Here is a 21359-nt window from a genome sequence, read left to right on the forward strand (position 1 = left end):
TAATAGATAGCTAACATGACCTAATAAAGAGCTAACATGACCTAATAAACAGCTAACGTGACCTAATACATAGCTAACGTGACCTAATAGATAGCTAACATGACCTAATAGACAGCTAAAATGACCTAATAGACAGCTAACATGACCTAATAGACAGCTAAAATGACCTAATAGACAGCTAACATGACCTAATAGATAGCTAACATGACCTAATAAAGAGCTAACATGACCTAATAAACATCTAACGTGACCTAATAGATAGCTAACATGACCTAATAAACAGCTAACATGACCTAATAGATAGCTAACATGACCTTATAGACAGCTAACGTGACCTAATAGACAGCTAACGTGACATAATAGACAGCTAACGTGACATAATAGACAGCTAACGTGACCTAATAGGTAGCTAACATGACCTAATAGACAGCTAACATGGCCTAATAGATAGCTAACATGACCTAATAGACAGCTAACATGACCTAATAGACAGCTAACATGACCTAATAGATAGCTAACATGACCTAATAGACAGCTAACGTGACCTAATAGATAGCTTACATGACCTAATAAACAGCTAACGTGACCTAATAGACAGCTAACATGGCCTAATAGATAGCTAACATGACCTAATAGACAGCTAACATGACCTAATAGACAGCTAACATGACCTAATAGATAGCTAACATGACCTAATAGACAGCTAACGTGACCTAATAGATAGCTTACATGACCTAATAAACAGCTAACGTGACCTAATAGACAGCTAACGTGACCTAATAGATAGCTTACATGACCTAGTAAACAGCTAACGTGACCTAATAGACAGCTAACATGACCTAATAGACAGCATGTAGAAGACCACGCCCACTGGAGAAACCCGAGTATGTAAACAACACCAACCGACTGTGTGGCCTACTAGACAATAAATACCTTCAGTGGCCTTGTTTTTATTGCATGCGATGGCCGTTATCTTATAACAGGCTGGCATCTATATCACAACAAGATGGCCCTTCTTGCAACACTAGTGGCCCTTATTGTATAACAGGCTGGCCTCAATCTCACAACACGGTGGCCCCCTATCTTACCGTACGATGGCCCCTATCTTGTACGATGGCCCCTATTTACCGTACAATGGCCCTATCTTACCGTACGATGGCCCCTATCTTGTACGATGGCCCCTATTTACCGTACAATGGCCCTATCTTACCGTACAATGGCCCTATCTTACCGTACAATGGCCCTATCTTACCGTACGATGGTCCCTATTTTGTACGATGGCCCCTATTTACCGTACGATGGTCCCTATTTACCGTACAATGGCCCTATCTTACCGTACGATGGCCCCCTATCTTACCGTACAATGGCCCTATCTTACCGTACGATGTCCCTATCTTACCGTACGATGGCCTCTATCTTACCGTACGATGGCCCCTATCTTACCGTACGGTGGCCCCTATCTTACCGTACGATGGCCCCTATCTTACCGTACGGTGGCCCCTATCTTACCGTACGATGGCCTCTATCTTACCGTACGATGGCCCCTATCTTACCGTACGATGGCCTCTATCTTACCGTACGATGGCCCCTATCTTGTACGATGGCCCCTATCTTACCGTACGATGGCCCCTATCTTACCGTACGATGGCCCCTATCTTACCGTACGATGGCCCCTATCTTACCGTACGATGGCCCCTATCTTACCGTACGATGGCCCCTATCTTACCGTACGATGGCCCCTATCTTGTACGATGGCCCCTATCTTACCGTACGATGGCCCCTATCTTATTGTACGATGGCCCCTATCTTACCGTACGATGGCCCCTATCTTACCGTACGTTGGCCCCTATCTTACCGTACGATGGCCCCTATCTTACCGTACGATGGCCCCTATCTTACCGTACGATGGTCTCTATCTTACCGTACGATGGCCCCTATCTTGTACGATGGCCCCTATCTTACCGTACGATGGCCCCTATCTTACCGTACAATGGCCCTATCTTACCGTACGATGGCCTATGTTCGCGGTTTAACTATTTCCCCCGCTGACCTAAAAAAACAAATTTCGATCATAAATTGATCCCATCGATCCCCTGATTCAAATTCGATGAGCCGGCTCCCAGTTAATTTCGGAGTCAGCCGCTCTTATAAAAGACCGTGACCGGTGCCTCCCCGGCGAGCCGGCTGGTAAATAACCACGGGGTCACTCATGCGTGCCCGGGGACGCGCTGGGTGGTTTTCTCTTCACCTGGGTGGGCCGGCATTAAGTGTCAATCATTACTTTATGTGTTATGCTTTGTTGCGCATCATCATCGTGATCTACCCTACACGAGATCTCGTACCCTCGCGTGAGATCTCTGCCGGTCTTGTAGTAGGGGAGGGGGGGGGGTGACCTGCCGGTATGGAAAGCTGGGCAGACAAAAATAACAGGAAAAAGAGGGGGGCGGAAAGGTTTAAAAGACTATATCCATGGTGGACAGAACAACGGGTTTTTTTTTTAAAGCGGTCTTTACAACAGATGCGACGTGACATTGTAGGCCGGAAATTCGTTGCCTGATGCGACTTCCGGGTGGCAGGAAAAATGGCGGCGACATCGCGACTGGTCTGGTGACGGGCAGAAAAAGAGAGAATGTGGGGGAGGGGGGAGGATTAGTATGACGTCACAGGGCGTGGTGTACTTACTGTGGTGCGGGGGTGACCGCCGCTGGTAAGGGTGGTGGTAGCCGGGCGTCTGTCTGGATGATCGGAAGGTCAGGCGGTCGCAGTGGGGGAGGTGGGGCGCGAACTGGTGCGCGGGGGGCGGGACTAAGGGGTGGGCCGAGGGGGACGTCAGGTACCATGGCGTTGCGACTGAAAAAAATAAAATTTCAAAAGTTATTTTATTTATTTTATTTTATTACCAAATTTATTAATATGAACTGAATATTTTTAGTGTTCACTAACATTATTTGACTGAGATCTAAGTGAGAATTTGAATAGTTCACAATGAGTGTACAAGACTAGTTTGTTACTGAACGTAATGTGATAGACCTTACATAAAGACCTATAATAATAAAGACCGTATGTAAAGTGGGTGTCGGGGGTTGATAAAAGACCTATTGATGAGATAATGGTCTATGTGAGCTATGAGGTAAGACGATGAAGACAGAGATAAGTTCACTGAACCCTAAAAAAGACGTTAGTATAAAGAAATTGTGATACATAAATTTATGACACAGAACGGTTAAGATTAATGATCAAGAACATCAGAAAAACATATTTATGAGATAACGACATACAGTGATAATGAGATCAAATGTGATACGACAGTTAATGAGGCAGACGATGAGATAAAAACATAGATTTAAACAGTGAGATAGAAAAACAGATATCACTGACAGCGAGAAAAAAACATTAAGATATGACAGACAGTGAGATAAAAATACTGTGAGATATGACAGAATGAGATAAAAAAAACTGAGATTCTTTCATTGAGATAAAAATAATATTCTTTCAATGAGATAAAGAGTTAGACATGATTAACAATGAGATAGAAAAGTGTGAGATACTTACAATTAAATAAAAACCGAGGTATGACAGACAATGAGATAGATAAGTGTAAGATACTTACAATGAGATAAAAACAGATTATGACGAATAGATAGAAAAGTGAGATATGACCAACAGTGAGATAGAAAAGTGAGATACAATGAGATTTTAAAAACTGTGATTATGACGAACAGTTACATAGAAAAGTGAGATATGACCAACAGTGACATACAAAAACTGATATTATGACGAACAGTGAGATAAAAAAAAGTGAGATTAAAAAGTGAGATCAAAAAGTGAGATAGAAAAGTGATATAGAAAAGTGAGATACTGACAGTGAGATAAAAAAGTGAGATATTACTGACAGTGAGATTTTAAAAAGTGAGATAATACTGACAATGAGATTTTAAAAAGTGAGATATTACAGACAGTGAGATAAAAAAGTGAGATACTTACAGTGAGAGAGTGACCTGTCCTGGCCACACGAGGGGTCATCGATGTAATCTCTCTGGTCAGGTCTGGGGATGGGAGGTACGGGTGTTAGTACTTGGCTAGTGGCATATGTCAGTCGGTCATGTGACCATGTAATTATGTCACTTGGTAATGTGACTCATTATTTTACTTGGTTATGTGACTAATTATATCACTTGGTCAGGTGACCACCATAACGTCGCTCTGCTATGTGGCTATGTAAACACTTGGTCATGGACTAATTATATCACTTGGTCATGTGACCATATAATTATATCACTTGATTATTTGGCTACCTAATTTATCTGACATATATACGACATGTATACTACTTACATTTAACTTTTTTCATCTAACCACCACCCTTCCCCTTCTCTCAAACCACCATTAAAATTATGAAACAAACAAAAGCTCCTGTAAATATATCTTGATTATAGTGCTGCAGAGTACAGTTAGTCGTACTTAGCGTTCAATTGGTTTACACAGAAAACCAAGGTTTATTCAGCCCGAAGAATGAGTAGACCTATTTATTTTAGATCCGTAAGCTAAGCGAAAATCTATACTGCTAAATACTAATCTCTACACTTTGATATCGCGTTTAGGTTTAAATGTGTAAGAGATTTCGTGTGATGAAAAATAACGTGAATCACAAAGAAGTCATGTGATCGTTGTATCTTTGAAAAAATAAAAGTTATAATAGCTTTACAACTGACTAATAGATACATAAATTTAGGTTTCTAAGAAAAAGTCATGCATTTCAACAATATAAAATCGACAGATTAAAAATATTTACACAGGTAAATATACTAGACAGAATTAAAATTATAATACTGTGTTAGTAAAAGAACAACTGTTTTGTTACATTGTTACATTTGACATGCAATGGTTACATTTGGTTACACATGCAAGGATAGCAAGCGATGAGAAAGATGCAAGGTTTACATTCTGTTAGTTCAAACGTTAGCTGACAAAACTCATTTTATTTTTTATTTTCGCTTTCCACTGTTGTAATTAGGCAGATTGTCACTGTGTTAATTCAAAGTTGTTATTTGTGAATTGTCAGTGTTAATTCAAAGTTGCTAATTGAGAATCGTCAGAGTTAATTAAAACATGTTATTTTCGATTCAGTTGTGATCATGACGTAGCTGATCGTCTGATCGTGATCGTCTTACCTCTGCGTCATTTTAGCCTCGATCTGACAAGGCAGTAGGTATGGGTAAGCGTTAGGGTTTGTTCCGCTGTTGGTGGATGTGGAGAAAGACTTAGGTTAAGCAAAGCAAAGTCAAAGAAGGGTAACATCTTCGCTTCATTCTTGAACTAGGGCACTAAAACATCAATATACTCTTTCGATAAGTTCACTAATGGACAACTTTATTGTGTTCACTAAAAGGTTAATAAAAATGTTTCCAATATGTGAGGTAGGTAACTTAAAGATACGATCCGCTATCGGCTCGAGGTGATTCTAAATGCGACTTTTTAATTTGGAAAATAAAGTAGTTACTACAACAATGGCAAAAACACACACAGGTTTCTGCATACTCTGAGACCAAAATATTCCTGGGATATTGTCAGTTTAAATGACCTAATAGACAGCATAAACAGCTCGTGCCGGTCCGTCAAATAGATAATAGTTTACTTAATTATGTTAAATAAATTATTTAATCAGCTTAATAACTTTTTAAAAAAATATTCGTCATAATATGCGCTTTTTGTGTTTCATAGAGACAATTAATGAACTAAAAACAAGTTTCATTGCAATAACGGATAAATTAATAAATTATTTTTTTATGTGAACGAATGATTAAATTATTTTAGCCAAAGATAAATTGGATAATTATGTAAATTAGAATTATATTCCTCGTATTATTCAAGGCTTAAATTTTATTTAATTCATCAAGTAAATAAATTTTAAACAGAAAAAAATCTACTTAACTGATTATTAACTCCATATTTACTAAGTTTAAATTTCCAACTTAATTATAGCTGATAATTTTCGTTATTCTACATTTAAAAAAAAAACTGTAGTCCTAATATCCTAAGAAATGGAGTAGGTGCCGGGTGGTTTTGAACCCACATCTACAATCCCAGCACTCACCAAAGTCCTACAACCCCGCCCCCAAAACAAAACTCCGCCCACCTGCAGACACCTGACACCTCGTCCACCAACCAACTTGATCTTGTCTGCACTAATTAACCCTCCACCTACCACAACCAGACTGTTACATCAAACCCAGCGAATACCTCACGACCCCCAGCTCGTCAAAAAAATCAATCCGAAAATCGATTTAACTTTTATAGCTATCGCAAATATACAATTAACTTCCCCGGGGTCCCTTTGAAGGTCTGTACCACTTCCTGTTTATGGGGCCTGTCCGTTTTAAACCTAGCGACAGCTTAAACTTTAGGGGGGGGGGGGGCTGTCCGTTTTAAACCTAGCGACAGCTTAAACTTTAGGGGGGGGGGACTGTCCGTTTTAAACCTAGCGACAGCCTAAACTTTAGGGGGGGTCTGTCCGTTTTAAACCAAGCGACAGCTTAAACTTTGGGGGGGGGGGGGGGGCTGTCCGTTTTAAACCTAGCGACAGCTTAAACTTTAGGGGGGGGGGACTGTCCGTTTTAAACCTAGCGACAGCCTAAACTTTAGGGGGGGTCTGTCCGTTTTAAACCAAGCGACAGCTTAAACTTTGGGGGGGGGGGGGGGGGCTGTCCGTTTTAAACCTAGCGACAGCTTAAACTTTAGGGGGGGGGACTGTCCGTTTTAAACCTAGCGACAGCCTAAACTTTAGGGGGGGTCTGTCCGTTTTAAACCAAGCGACAGCTTAAACTTTAGGGGGGGGGGGGACTGTCCGTTTAAACCTAGCGACAGCTTAAGGTTGTCGGCCAATGCCGGGGGTGTCACATCAAGATAAATGAAGATTTTAGCCAGTTAGGTTTAAGCTTAGAGTTAAAATAGATCTACCAAATTTTTAAAAAATATTTTTTAAAAAGAAGAAAAGAAAGAGTGAATTAGTATGCTAGAAACCATTTAAGGCTGAGGTCTTACGCGGTCTTTTGTTAAAAAAAAAAAAAATTAAATTGGGGGGGGGGGGGGGGTGATCAATTTGTACATCTGTAAATTCTTGTTGTTCTCCGCCAAGAAAAGCTGAGTTTTAAAAAAAAAAACCTAGTTTAAATTTTATAAGATGTTACTAAGAATGCTGATTTTAAAATATTTAGTAGTTTATTAATTCACTGGGTTAGGGCTGGCTGGGTGTGAGTGGGGGGGGGGGGGGGGGGGGGGGGGGAATCTAAATTTCACAAATAATTCGGGCAGCCATTCAAACCAAGCTGTTCTGGGGTGACATCTAAATTTGGAGATACGAGAAAGCCACACAGAGAAAAACGCTATATGACATACAAAAGCTAGGAGAATATAATTAGCGTGCTACACAGTTCTAGTGAAAATACAAAAGCTAAGAGAAACTACTAGCGTGCTACACAAACGATATAAAACCCATGTCCACTACATAATTATGTTGAACTTACCGTTCTTTGGCGTCCAGGAAAGCTTTGGCGAATGGATTGTGCTTGATCTTAAGAGCGGTAATCTGTTGATCAAATCATATCAGTCATGATACTGGGGGTATAACTGCTTGAGTTAACAGGAATAAATTACACCTTTTTTTTTAAAGGCTAGCTAAAATTATATTCATTTTTTAAAAATAATAATAAATACGTAGGCCTACAAAGAATTTTTAAATGAAAAAATGTTTTACGCTTAAGTGAAATCTTAAAGCAACGAGGGAACTCGGCTGTGAGGGAACATAGCAGGGAGAGATTTCTAAATCTCCAAATATGGGAGATAACTGATAAGTGCTAAAGCAGGGACAGAACCCCTAAAGACTGTGACAACTCATAAATAAAGGGAGATAACTCGTACAGCAAGGAGAGAACTTGAACAGCAGGGAAAGAACTTGAACAGCAGGGAGAGAACTTATACAGCAGGGAGAGAACTTATACAGCAGGGAGAGAACTTATACAGCAGGGAGAGAACTTACCTCTTCGTTCTGATACGCCGTGACGGCGATGAACTGGGTCTCAGGGAAGCTGAAGGTGAGGATCGTCTTCTTCTGTGTGCGTGAGTTGACCTTGACCACGTGCAGGCGCGGCTCGTACTTGTGGAGTGAGTTCAACATGATCTGAAAACACATAAGGACCATGTGACGTAGCAGCAACAAGATGCTGGTCACCATTGGTGACCTGGAGGTTCAGTATTCTGAAAGAATCTTTAATAAGAGGGTAGTGGACAAGCCGACTAAGAGGGTAGTAGACAAGCCGACAAGTAGGGTGGGGTGACAAGCCCTTATAGAGGTGGGGGTGGCGAACGATCAAAGTGGTGGGGGTGATTCCACAATTGGGGTGGTGACGCCATTTTAGAGGGGGTAGCGAGCCCTTAAGTGGGGTTTGGGTGATGATTTCAAGAAGGGTGTGGGTGACGGCGCCCTCAAGGGGAGCAGAGGGCGACAAACCCTCAAGGGCGTTTGGGTCATTCTGTGTGATGTGACAAGCGACGGGTCAATGTCCTCACACCTGTCATGTCCACATCTCCTGATGGCCACAACCACGTCTTGACCGGCAGCCAGTGAAGGTGGCGACGACGCGCCTCGCGATAACGGTGTCGATGACTCACTTAAAGTCGAAGGCGCTGTGATCCACTTACCGCTGGACGTAGTACGATACACCTGGGTCACGTTACGGGTATTATCTACGTCAACTTGACACCCGTGTGCCAGGTGGGCTGACGGCGAATACGTGGGAGAAAATATCTGGCCAGTCTTGTTGGCCAACATGAGTATTGATTGGTTACATAGGTGTTTGGTTTTTCTATTGATGTCAGGACAATTGGTACAATTAGTGGTACAAGTTGATGAGCCGGGGACCTTACAGTTTGTGGCCGTTAATTGTTTTATTGCTTGGTCTGGGACAACAGGATGTGACGTCATAGTTAAACGTTTTCTATAGGGAATGAAACTTTGTGGACGAAGAAGGTGGGGGGGGGGGGGTATTGAGCGGATGCTGTGTTGTAGGTTTAGCTGTAGGGTTAAAGGGGCTTGATGACAAGAATTGTGAGACATGAATGTATGGATGTTTTTTAAAAATGTAACATGAATGTTTGGGATGGCGTGGTCGGGTGGTAGAGCATACCACTGATAACACATAAGGTTTCGAGTTCGGATTCCAGGCTCTAAAGGATGTCTCAGCTTTGATGGATACCTGATTCTCGTTACGGAAATCAAAGGCGGTTGGGCATAGTGCTGACCACTCTATCCTTTTATATGCAGGTTTTAAAAAAAACATATTTACTCTGCTTCATCTGCCCCATGTAACTCCAGGTTTGCAAGGGTACTACCATAAAATGGTCATAAAGAAAATAGAGGCTGTTAAAAAAAATTGTGAACGTTTTAAGTAATTGTGAACGTTAGTAGCAAAACTGAATATTGACTGACAACAGGTGCGACTGTGTTGTCTGACTGACGAAGACTAAATGACTGCGACATCTGACTGACTGAATGACTGAGACGAATGAGAGACGAGCACTAAATGACTGCGACGTCTGACTGACGTTGACTGGATGACTGCGGCGTGTGACTCCCCGAATCTTTGATGTGTTGTAACACGATCTCCTTACCCCACCAACCGGGGCCATTAGTCCGCAGATCGCACCTAATTAATTAATTGACTGTATTTATTACACCTAAATGGTCCATTACGTTTGGAGCTGAAGATTTTTTTTTCATACCGCTGTATTCAAACGCTGCAGCTGTTGAACCGGCCACAGATGTGACGCCCGGATTATGCCGGCTTTGTTTGCCGGGAGAAACCGGGGATCGTGTTGTCGTACGTTTCTATTTTGTTTTCGGATATCCGGCGGTTTTTTTTTTGGGGGGTAACATCGGAATTTTATGACTCATCCATCATTGCCGAGTCGGCTGGAGTTGACGCCTGACGCCTGGTCGTGACTCCAGCGTGAGTATATCCCTCTCCGTGAGAGGTCTGGGGGTCAAGCTACGTGGTGCCAGATAGTGCTCAGGCGCGATGCCATGACGCGGTAGTTAGGACGTTGGTGTGAAGTGCGAGTACGGCCTGACCGGAAGTGGCCGGCCATAAAGATTCTGCGACTGACTTCCGTCAGTTTATATATTGAAACATTTACTCGCCAAGGAATGTCAACATAGCGATAAGGTGGGCCACTAATGGCTTGTATGATGGCGTCTAAACGTCCGTGAAAGTGAACTAATTTATCCTAGGGACGGCCAGTCTCATACCGGCTCATATGATGGCCTAGGAAGAGCCCAGAAAAACTAATTAATTTATCCCAGAGCCGTCCCATCTCTTTCCGGCTCGTGCGATGGCCCGCAAACGGCTCTTAAGACGGCTCACAAAACGGCTCATGAAAGTGAACTAATTTATCCCGGATCCGGCCCATCTCTTTGTGCGGCTATCAGCGACTCCATCAACCTGGTTGATGTCGGGCCACCCATGCCGACAACCCGTGACAACCACCTACACTCAATCCCCCCCCCCCTCACCCATCTACCCCCAAAACGGTAAACAATACGTGTATGGTAAACAATACCCACCAGACGGTAACTGAGAAGCGTCGGTTGGTAGAGGCGAGCATCGTGTGATGAAGGCGGGGGCCACCTCGCACATAGGTGTCGCCACCAGCGGCGGGGGGGACACCACCACAATATAGATACAAAATCTCCACGACGATTAGTACACGTGATATTTCGTCTTGGTTATATAAACGAACCTAATCAATATTCAATTGAAACCCGGCGTCCTCCGTCCCCCTTGACAAGAGCGCCGCCCATGATTTGGATACGCCTGACCGCCTCTCGCCGCATGACGGAATGATGACGATGGTATCACTTTCCGGCGTCATTGATCGCGTCAAGCCAAGCAGCGCGGACCTCCCTTAGCGCGCTTTTCTTCAGGCCCGGCCGATGCCATCCGGGGACTCGGCTCTTTTCGCCGTAATGAATTATGGGATACACGCGGCGGAATACGGGGACACTTCACAGTCCAATCCCTCCGCAATTAAGCACTTTATCCTCGGAGCGCCGTCTTCAGTCCTAGTGTGCTGTAGGTGTGTAGTGAAGCCTCCTGTGTAACACGCAACACAGCGACAGTTAGTATTTGGTGATACAGCGGTTATAAAAATCGATTTTAAACCTTGAATGATCAGCGCTCGAATAAAATAAAAAAACGATCTATCTCGCCCATACTATAATACCCAGGATTTATGAAAGTCCAAAAGGCTTTTAAACCCACTTCATATTTATAACCCTTTTGTCAACGGATAGAAAGCCGTTGGGATGCACTTAATTTTACAGCCTACATTTATGTGCCTTGACAGCATGGGACATAGGCCATAACTGTCTTTCAACTAGCGAGGGAACGCTTAGCGGACGTGTTGGGGAAGAGAGAGGGAAGGTGGGGGTCGGGGGGGGGGGGGGTCGGCAGACTGGAGATTGCCTTAGATTAATATATCCATAGCTGTATCTTATATATAAAAATTGTTATATAATGTTTATCCTACTAATTCTATTGTCTATTTTTGGTGTGAGTATAAAATCTGAAGCTATCTATATTTTCAATGAGATGTTCGCGTCAAGGTGTATTGAAACACCCGACCACCTGACATGCCCCCCAACTTACCTCCCCATTTATCCCAGGTAAATTGTCCCCCTTTTTTGTTTGGGGGGGGGGGGTTTGATTTTTTCTGTCGCGCTGACCTTAGAGGCTGACACCCGCCCGTCACACACAGCGACTCCAGTGCCATTAGGACGACAGCCACGTACTGGCAGGCGAGACAGCCCGGGGGGGGGGGGGGGGGACAGGCCAGCCCCTGGCTTACAAAACGTCCGAGATTGGTCTGAAAGGGGGGGGGGCAATGAAACTAGATCGAGTCCCGGGGTACGTTTATGCCGGGTGGCCCTCTCTCCCCTGGCTCACTCTGGGCTGACACGGCTTAGGGCTGGGGGGAGACGGGGGTTTTACGGCCCTCTTATGGGCTCCTAAACGCGCTGAAATGTGAGCCGCAGAGCCGTGATAGTCTAAGCGGCTGATGGGGTAGATCGCTTGATCGACAAGCTTGGTAGGTCCGGTCACGTGGTCCAGGCACGTGGTGCGGTCACGTGGTCAAGTGGGTGATCTGGTCATTTGGTCAAGTCGTTTGGTCAAGTCATTTGGTCAAGTCATTTGGTCAAGTCATTTGGTCAAGTTACTTGGCAAAGTCGTTTGGTCAAGTCGTTTGGTCAAGTCGTTTGGTCAAGTCGTTTGGTCAAGTCATTTGGTCAAGTCATTTGGTCAAGTCATTTGGTCAAGTTACTTGGCAAAGTCATTTGGTCAAGTCGTCTGGTCAAGTCGTCTGGTCAAGTCGTTTGGTCAAGTCATTTGGTCAAGTCATTTGGTCAAGTCACCTGGTCAAGTCACCTGGTCAAGTCACCTGATCAAGTCATCGAGTCAAGTCACTTGATCCAGCTACAAGGCTGTTCGAAATACAAGGAAGTCACAACTTATGAAAGAAATAATTCTGGCAAAGGAAGAGCTACTGACAGACAAAAAGGTCGGGTGAATCCTAAATAAGTTGGGTATAGCATCGTATCATAGCACACCGTGTAACTAGTTTAAGATGCGAACCAGGGCCACCTATAAGGCGAACTAGGCGGTCGCCTAGGGCGCCATCCCTATGGGGAGCAAAAGGTTTAATCGCTATTATCAAAAAGTACCTAATAAAGGAGTAACAATCTATTTCGGTACCCAGGACGAACTATATCAATTTTGCACCCCACCCCAAATGTAGGTCTTTATAGGCCTATATTTATTCGCGATGGTGAAAATGCAACCCAACCTCCCTAATTTGGAAAGGTCGGGGCGCTTTTTACCAGTCACTTTGCCTTTTTAATTTGGTGTCACCATAATTGATGTAGAAAACGATTAAATAAGTTCGTAATTTAAATTTCGAACATTTCAAACGGTTATCTAATTTTAATAAGGCTTGCAAGTCTCGTTTTCTCTGTCCTGGTGTATAGAGTTTTGTAATGACGGGGTGTTCAAAGTATTGTACTTGTTTGGTAAGTTTTGATGAATCGTTTAGATTTGGGAGTAACGGCGGAAGGCTGTTGCTGATATGGTTCGTAGGTAGGCTATAAAGTATCTAAGTGTTAAAGTGTCATATTTTTTATTCGGCTGTTTTGTAGTAGAAGTAATAGTTTTGTAATGACGGGTTGTTCAAAGTATTGTACTTGTTTGGTAAGTTTTGATGAATCGTTTAGATTTGGGAGTAACGGCGGAAGGCTGTTGCTGATATGGTTCGTAGGTAGGCTATAAAGTATCTAAGTGTTAAAGTGTCATATTTTTTATTCGGCTGTTTTGTAGTAGAAGTAATAGAGAAATGAGAATGCACGTGATGAAGTATCGTAGTTCTGTAGTTCGGGAGTATTGATTCTTGTGGTATTAAGGTATCGAATTATATTGACTGTTAAAGTGTAGTAGTAGGTCCAGTGAAATCGTTGTTGATTGAGAGTACCGTTTGTAGAGCTTGGTGAAGTTAAACGAGTTGGTGTCGCAGTTCTGGAGCATCGAGTCTATTTATGCTTAGGTATCGAAGTTTGATATGTGTTGTGAATATAGTAGAGTATCGAGTAGTCGAGTTTATCGTGAGTTAGATTTCAATTCAGTACGGAACACACTAGGTAATCGTTCTCTAGTTGAAAAATCGTTAGTTTTTTAGGAATCTATATTACCACTCATAAAGTATTAATAATAACATAATATTAAATAGGATGGAATTTATAACTAACCGTAACTTTGTTTTTTCAAATTATATTTTTTTTTATATTTTATCAATAATTCTTGCAATGTCTAAAACAGTTACCCACGTTTGATTTTTTTTTTTTTTTTTTTTTTTTTCTTCTTTCTTTTTTTTTTGCCTCAGTTTTGTAAAGTTTTATATACTGAACTATTATTTTACCTATATATAAAACTTACTTTTTCATCACTGGCTGTTTGATTTTTTGAAAGATGTCCCTTTATTTAGGGATCCAAAATTTTACTTTATTTTTTCAGGAAGGCATAACTCAAAATGCATGTCATCAATATTGAAAAGAAGTATGTTATAATAAAGCTACCGTTTTTAGACTTTCAAACAAAATCTACAGAATACTTATTCAATATGTAAAATATATTGTTTTGACTTACATATTTAATACAAAAGATCTGTTATAATTATTATGTAATGAAATTTAGAGTGTTTTATTGTGTTTTCCAAACATGTCTTAGTTACAATTGGTTAATTTTGCTATTCTTGTGAAGGTTATTTCCCATGAATTTGTTTTTGTTTATTTGGGTTTTCAAATGGGAGATAACTCGTTGCTTAACTTTACATTCATTTCAAATTCCTGCACCTTAGGTTGACCGCTTACATATAAATACAACTTTAAGTTAATATTTGCAATTGTAAAAATTATATAGAGCTCTAAACAAAATAGTTTGGTAGGTTTTTTTAGCATTATCAAGTTGAAAAACAAATACCTCTGAGGCGTTGTAGATTGCATGTTAGTAGACATACATTCTTAGTCGTAAATTAAACATGTAATTAATTGTCTTTTCATAATTTTCACCCTGTTCTATAGGATTCATATATAACAATTTTAGGTTGGAATCTAAAATTTATAACCTTTATTTAAAAAAAAGAAAAATCGTTACACAATCACACAATAAAACATTTTACATTTATAACTGAAGACAGTCAAGTTTAAAACAGGTAAGTTCCGTTTTGGAACTCACATTGGGAGGACTGCAGAGAGCCCAACACTACAAAAACTTTTTTTAGTGGCTTTTTTTCAAACATTTTTCTAAGGGGGAGGGGGAGGGCTATGTCGTAAAGTAAAAAGTAGATTCGTGGACTTAGCAACAATTTCAATAAAATGTGATTACGCTTGCAAACTGGAATAGAAGGAATTAGTACAAACTTTTAAGACGAAGGAGGCAAGTAAAATTTTGATGTCTACTTATAACGTGTATGCAATTGATAATAAATTAATATGTCACTTTTAATTAATTGTTTTCTTATACATATGTTTTAGTAATTAATTTGAGTGAAAAGGGGGCGTTTTAATAAGTTTTGCCTAGGGCGCTAAATAACCTGGCGCCGACACTGCTGCGGAGCATTGTGTGTTTCTAGTGGCGTAGGCTTGGGCCCACTGTATTCGATGACTATGACTGTAAGTGGCAACTGTGTAATTAAGAGCTCCGCGTTTAACATAATTATAATTAAGGTGTGATATTTAGAAAGCTGAATGTTGTAAAATAATGTGTATGGGCTATAATGCACGCAACGTGCAAATGTATGTGTTGATGGTTATCTATTATAGTCTAAAAATAAAGGGCTACATGAATGGGGTAAATGTATGTGTTAATGGTTATCTGTTATAGTCTAAAAATAAAGGGCTACATGAATGGAGTAAATGTATGTGTTGATGGTTATCTGTTATAGTCTTAAAATAAAGGGCTACATGAATGGTGTAAATGTATATATGTTGATGGTTATCTGTTATAGTCTTAAAATAAAGGGCTACATGAATGGAGTAAATGTATGTGTTGATTGCTATCTGTTAGAGGCTTAAAATAAAGGGCTACATGAATGGTGTAAATGTATGTGTTGATTGCTATCTGTTAGAGGCTTAAAATAAAGGGCTACATGAATGGAGTAAATGTATGTGTTGATGGTTATCTGTTATAGTCTTAAAATAAAGGGCTACACGAATGGAGTAAATGTATGTGTTGATGGCTATTTATGGGGTCTGTTAGAGGCTTAAAATAAAGGGCTACATGAATGGTGTAAATGTATGTGTTGATGGCTATCTGTTAGAGGCTTAAAATAAGGGCTACATGAATGGAGTAAATGTATGTGTTGATGGCTATCTATGGGGTCTGTTAGAGGCTTAAAATAAGGGCTACATGAATGGAGTAAATGTATGTGTTGATGGTTATCTATGGGGTCTGTTAGAGGCTTAAAATAAAGGGCTACATATTAGAGATTCAACAAATCGGGCTATTGTATCAGAGAATGTCGCCAGGGTCCTCTTATCAAGGCACGTAATCCTATCACACCATCAGTCTATGCCACCACACACACAAAAACTGCCGACAGACGATACCAAACCGCGATCGTCTGCTGTGGTTCAGCTTTGTTTTGTTGGGCGACATTCCAGGGTTAATTGAAAATTTGCTAAAATATCACCGCACTAGGTTTTTCTAGCAGCCAGTGATCCATCGGCACGTCTCCCGCAATAATGGTTAGATTAATTTGTGTTTCACCGGAGCTGGGAAAATGATTTTGCATTGAGTTCGGGTCAAGTTGGAACCCGACGGTCTTGCAGACGTCAGCCACAAGCAACAGGCACCAAGGGCAGATACCATTCTGGAAAATCCCATAACAGGGCAGAAACAAGCCTGACAGCTACATCGAATGGGGCAGATATTGACCGATCTACTAAAATTATTAACATGGCAGATACATTCGGCCGACAGGGCATAAGTCAGCATGGCAACATCTCCTAACAGGGCAGAAACACGCCTGACAGCTACCTCGAATAAGGCAGATATGGACATAACCAATACCATTATTAACAGGGCAGATACATTCGGCCAAAAGGGCATAAGTCAGCATGGCAACATCTCCTAACAGGGCAGAAACACGCCTGACAGCTACCTCGAATAAGGCAGATATGGACATAACCAATACCATTATTAACAGGGCAGATACATTCGGCCAAAAGGGCATAAGTCAGCATGGCAACATCCTCTAACAGGGCAGAAACTAGACTACCACGAATAGGGCAGATATTGACCTATCCACTCGGGATTAAGAGTGCAGATATTGACCGATTACGTACTCATTCCCATTAACAGGGCATATATTAACCTCTCAACTCTACCAAAGCAGATACTATCCAGTCGACCTGATAAATAACATGACCAACTCTACCAAGGCAGATACCTTTCAGTCGACATAATAGAAAATAACATGACCAACTCTACCAAGTCAGATAGCATTCCGTTGACATAATAGAAAATAACATGACCAACTCTACCAAAGCAGATACCATTCAGTCGACGTGATAGAACATTACATGACCAACTCTACCAAAGCAGATACCATTCAGTTGACATGATAGAAAATAACATGACCAACTCTACCAAAGCAGATAGCATTCAGTTGACATGATAGAAAATAACATGACCAACTCTACCAAGTCAGATAGCATTCAGTCGACGTGATAGAAAATAACATGACCAACTCTACCAAAGCAGATACCATTCAGTTGACATGATAGAAAATAACATGACCAACTCTACCAAGTCAGATAGCATTCAGTCGACATGATAGAAAATAACACGACCAACTCCCACTAACAAAGCAGGTATCAATAGATCCTACTTTCCTTTTGGTAAAGCCCCAACCAAGGTGGTCGCCACACAAACCATTGACCCTCATCGATCGATCGATAGGAAATAAAATCAATATCACCAACACGCTTCACAAATCGATTTCTTTCTGCGGAGCTGAAGAGGCTTCAAGATTTGAATTTTGAATTACCGCCATGTAAACCAGCAGCAGTGACAGCATGCAGACGACAAAAGTTGAGTGACAGCAGGTCAGGGTGAGTGGTTGATGGACAAAGCTAAGTGAGGCACGTGATGTGGGGGGGGGGGGGCATTTGGACTGGAGTGAGCGACAATGGACCCAAGTCAGAATAGTCTCAATAGGTATTCGAAAGGCCAATTAAGTATTTTAAAAATCATGTACGGTGTAATTAAAATTAATATGGTTATTATTAATCCTGAATGTTTGGATTTTCTTGGAATTTAAAAAAATGAAGATGTATTTTATCGTTTTAGTATTTTCGGTAAATAAACACAAAATTTAAAAAAAAGACAAAAGCAAGTTTTTCACATGGTAATGTCGACAAAAACAATCATATCCTGCTATTCGATAGGCTAGATTACATTTTATTATATAAAATGTGAACAAAAATAGCAGAACTGTGTCATGTGGTTTAAAATAGCATTATGTCATTTAAAAACCTTTTTTGCAAAGTTCTGTAAACAAATAACTATCGAGCACGAAGTTCCTGTACAGCCAATCAATATCTGTCTTACGAAAGTGAAAGATCCGGTTATAACTAAGGCTTGGTAAAAAAAAAAATAGAAATATAGCCTTATACTCAAAAAATTATTTTCAAATTCTTTGGATTTGCAACTTTATAACATTGATTCTAAAAATATTTAATTTCTGAATTATTTTTAGGCTTAAGTTTTTATTTTTTAATTATTTTTACGGCCGCTTTGAAGTCAAAATATTTTTAAACTTCTTTTATCCATGTCAACAATATAATGGTAAGATTCTCGTCAACTCGCTGGTGTCCTTTCAACAGTACCTTCGTTACTCAACCGAGAATAGTCTCGAAATTACTCGAAAGGCCCATTAAATATTTAAAATCTTATACAGTTTTATTAAAATAAATATGGTTTTTGTCGGACTGTATTGTGTTTTAGTATTTTCGGTAATTTTTTTTTTAGCCTAAAACAATTTGGTTGTTTTAATTTTGTCACAGAAAATCTAAATAAACATGAGATAGCTTCGCCGTGTGGTTTTTAAAAAAGTCTACTTTTATTTTTAAAATTTATCGGCAACGTTTTGAAAACTAGGAAGTGGTGTATATTAAAGATCGATCACGGGGTTTCTATGCGAGTCAATGCATGTGTTACGAAAGTAAAACTTCAGGTTATGTTTTAAGCCTTGATGAAAATAAATAGAAAGGTATCTTTAAACATAAAATATTTTTATAGATCTCTGAATTTACAACTTTCACATCATTGATCTTAATGTATGAAATTTATGAATTTTGTTTACGGCCACTATTAAGGCGAAATTGACAAAAACGTGATTTGCATCAATATTGTTGGAAGGATTCTGGTAAACTCGTTGATGTTCATAGTATTTGGTGAACTAATCATTTGCCGCGGTCAAAAAACATAAACTCTACTTCATCTCTCATATGGATCATTAGGACTGAAAGCGGAACTTGAGCGCAACAAGGAAATAGAATCGTCGTTTTCCCATTTTTAATAATTTTGTAAATAAATTTTTTTAATATTAAACATTTAAATACCTCGGAAAATAAGTTTTAACTAACATTTAAATACTTCGTTTTCTTTCCTTTTTGCTGTTTTTCCAAATTTTGCCGTTCTAAAAAGCTTACTACTTTTTAAATTTATAATACAACTCTTGCAATATTTTCAACATTAATTCTTCGTATTATAATTCAAGTTAGTCATTCGGGATTTCATAAAAGAAAGTTTACGGTGTCAATTTTTAAAAATTATTGCACAATAAGTGTGCACTTTTTTTGGACCTTGTAGAAATGTGACCAAAATGTTGTTGTGATAAAAAGTTATAATATATTCTGCAATATAAGCAGCGTAAATTTGATTGCTATAAGTTCATAAATTTTAAAAAGCTGTAGCATTTTAAAGTGTCGAAAAATTCAAAATGGCGAATGTTTTTTTCGGGTTTTTTTATGATATTTGAAATTGTTTTCAAACGCCGTTTTCCTGTTAAATATTTATTTTCATATTCCAAACATGGGTTTTAAACTATTTAAAAGATGCTAAATTGTAAAAAAAATTAATTAAAAAAAAAATAACTGAGCATATCCACTCTCATGAACTGTCTTAACATTGAATTGATGATTTAATTTTTCAGATCAAAAATTATGTGCGCGGTGTGTTTTTACCAATATGTAGGCTACCTAGTATTATCTTATTTTTCAAGAAATTATATTGGTAAATCTTATTCAAATAATCAATTATTTGAAAAAAAAACATGATGTTAACACTAATATTAAGTTATTTCACACACCTATGAAACCATAACTATTGAAGTCACCAAGTCACCATCAGCTGTGCTTTAGTGTGTGTGGGGGGGGGGGGGGGAGAAAACATGTCCATTATATTTGGAAAAAAGGAAGAACAGTGTTGGGTTTTTTTAAAAAAACGTCATAACATACCTGTCCTCCCCCGTTCAACTTGTTGGTCAGCTTGACCTTGCTGAAGTTGACCGGCTCCTTCATCCAGTGGGCGCCGAAGTTGGGGCTGTCGGGGTGGATGTATACACAGCTGGGGGCGGCGGGCTCGGCCTTACCCCCGGGCACCCAGTCGCCGTTCACGTACTTCCATCTGGTGGGTAGGAGAGGGCAGAAAAAATTAATGGGCAGAACTAGATCGAAAGGGCAGAGAAAATTATTGGGCAGAACTAGTTGATCGCAAAGGCGGCTAAATCTATAGTGGGCGGAATTCGTAGATGGAAAGAGAATGAAAATAAATGGGCAAAATAAACAAATCAAATTTAATGAGCATAAATTATTAACTAGCTTATCAAAACGACAGAATAAATTAACTCACAGAACAAGTTTATAAAAAAATTAATTTGCAGAAGCATTTTAAAGTGCATGGCTAGTAAATGGACAGAAGAAATAACAGAATGACGACTATATCACTAAAAGAATACAACAAATTGTACATACAATCGCTGAATATGTTGGAAGTTAAAGAATTATCGGTGGGTTTTTTAAGAAATTCAATTCAATTTCTAAATTCAATTAGTTTGGTATCTTAGTTAATACCAGTGGATACTTAAAATAATAAAATAATAATAATTTGTAAAAAAAAAACGTTTATAGTTCAAAAAACTTGTTTCACATACAAATATAGCTGGGTGTTGAGGGGTCTGAATCCCCAGCCGCACCAAATCGACCACTAACATTACAGTCTGATATTAGGTTATATCTGTTGGCAGAGACGCGCATGTAGCTTTGCTTATCAAATTGTGAATACAAAACTCATTCCTTCCCTTGCCACAATATGTCATGGTAAAGTGAAAGTGAGAGGTTAGTACACGTAATTCAGTATTTGACAATCATCCTTCTCTGTTCGTGTAGTAGTCACACGTGACCAAGTACTCACCTATGAGAATCCACCTGGATAAAGTCCAGCAGCAAGGTGTACATGGCATTAGGGTCAAGGCCAGACACGCTGGCACGGAACACAGGGAACATCCGCCTGGAACAAAACGTGAAAGGAACATTAGTAATTTGGTCCGTTTTAAAAAAAATATTTTTGTCAGTTATTGTCAATTACTTTGTGATGAAGTGATAAGCTAAGTCATCTATTGATATATTTGGTCAGTATGAACTCGATAATAAAGATTTTAACACTTACTTAATCACACCAAAGTGTTATAATTAT

The 21359-nt window shown here is 39.9% G+C and overlaps 1 protein-coding gene across 1 annotated transcript in view; it reads right to left on the minus strand.

The window, feature by feature from the left end:
- Window positions 1-21359, minus strand: part of LOC131955548 (T-box transcription factor T homolog 1) — a 43552-nt gene that overhangs the window by 5255 nt on the left and 16938 nt on the right. Inside the window, exons 2-7 of the mRNA XM_059319705.1 lie at window positions 21078-21173; window positions 20123-20291; window positions 8036-8176; window positions 7524-7585; window positions 3985-4046; window positions 2683-2850 (exon numbers count right to left, since the gene is read on the minus strand). Of these exons, the coding sequence (XP_059175688.1) occupies window positions 2683-2850; window positions 3985-4046; window positions 7524-7585; window positions 8036-8176; window positions 20123-20291; window positions 21078-21173 (698 nt within the window). The remainder of the gene's footprint in view (window positions 1-2682; window positions 2851-3984; window positions 4047-7523; window positions 7586-8035; window positions 8177-20122; window positions 20292-21077; window positions 21174-21359) is intronic.

The sequence above is a fragment of the Physella acuta genome, unplaced genomic scaffold (genome assembly GCF_028476545.2).
Source record: "Physella acuta isolate Inbredline_101_S28 unplaced genomic scaffold, ASM2847654v3 ptg001078l, whole genome shotgun sequence".
NCBI classification, from domain to species: domain Eukaryota; kingdom Metazoa; phylum Mollusca; class Gastropoda; family Physidae; genus Physella; species Physella acuta.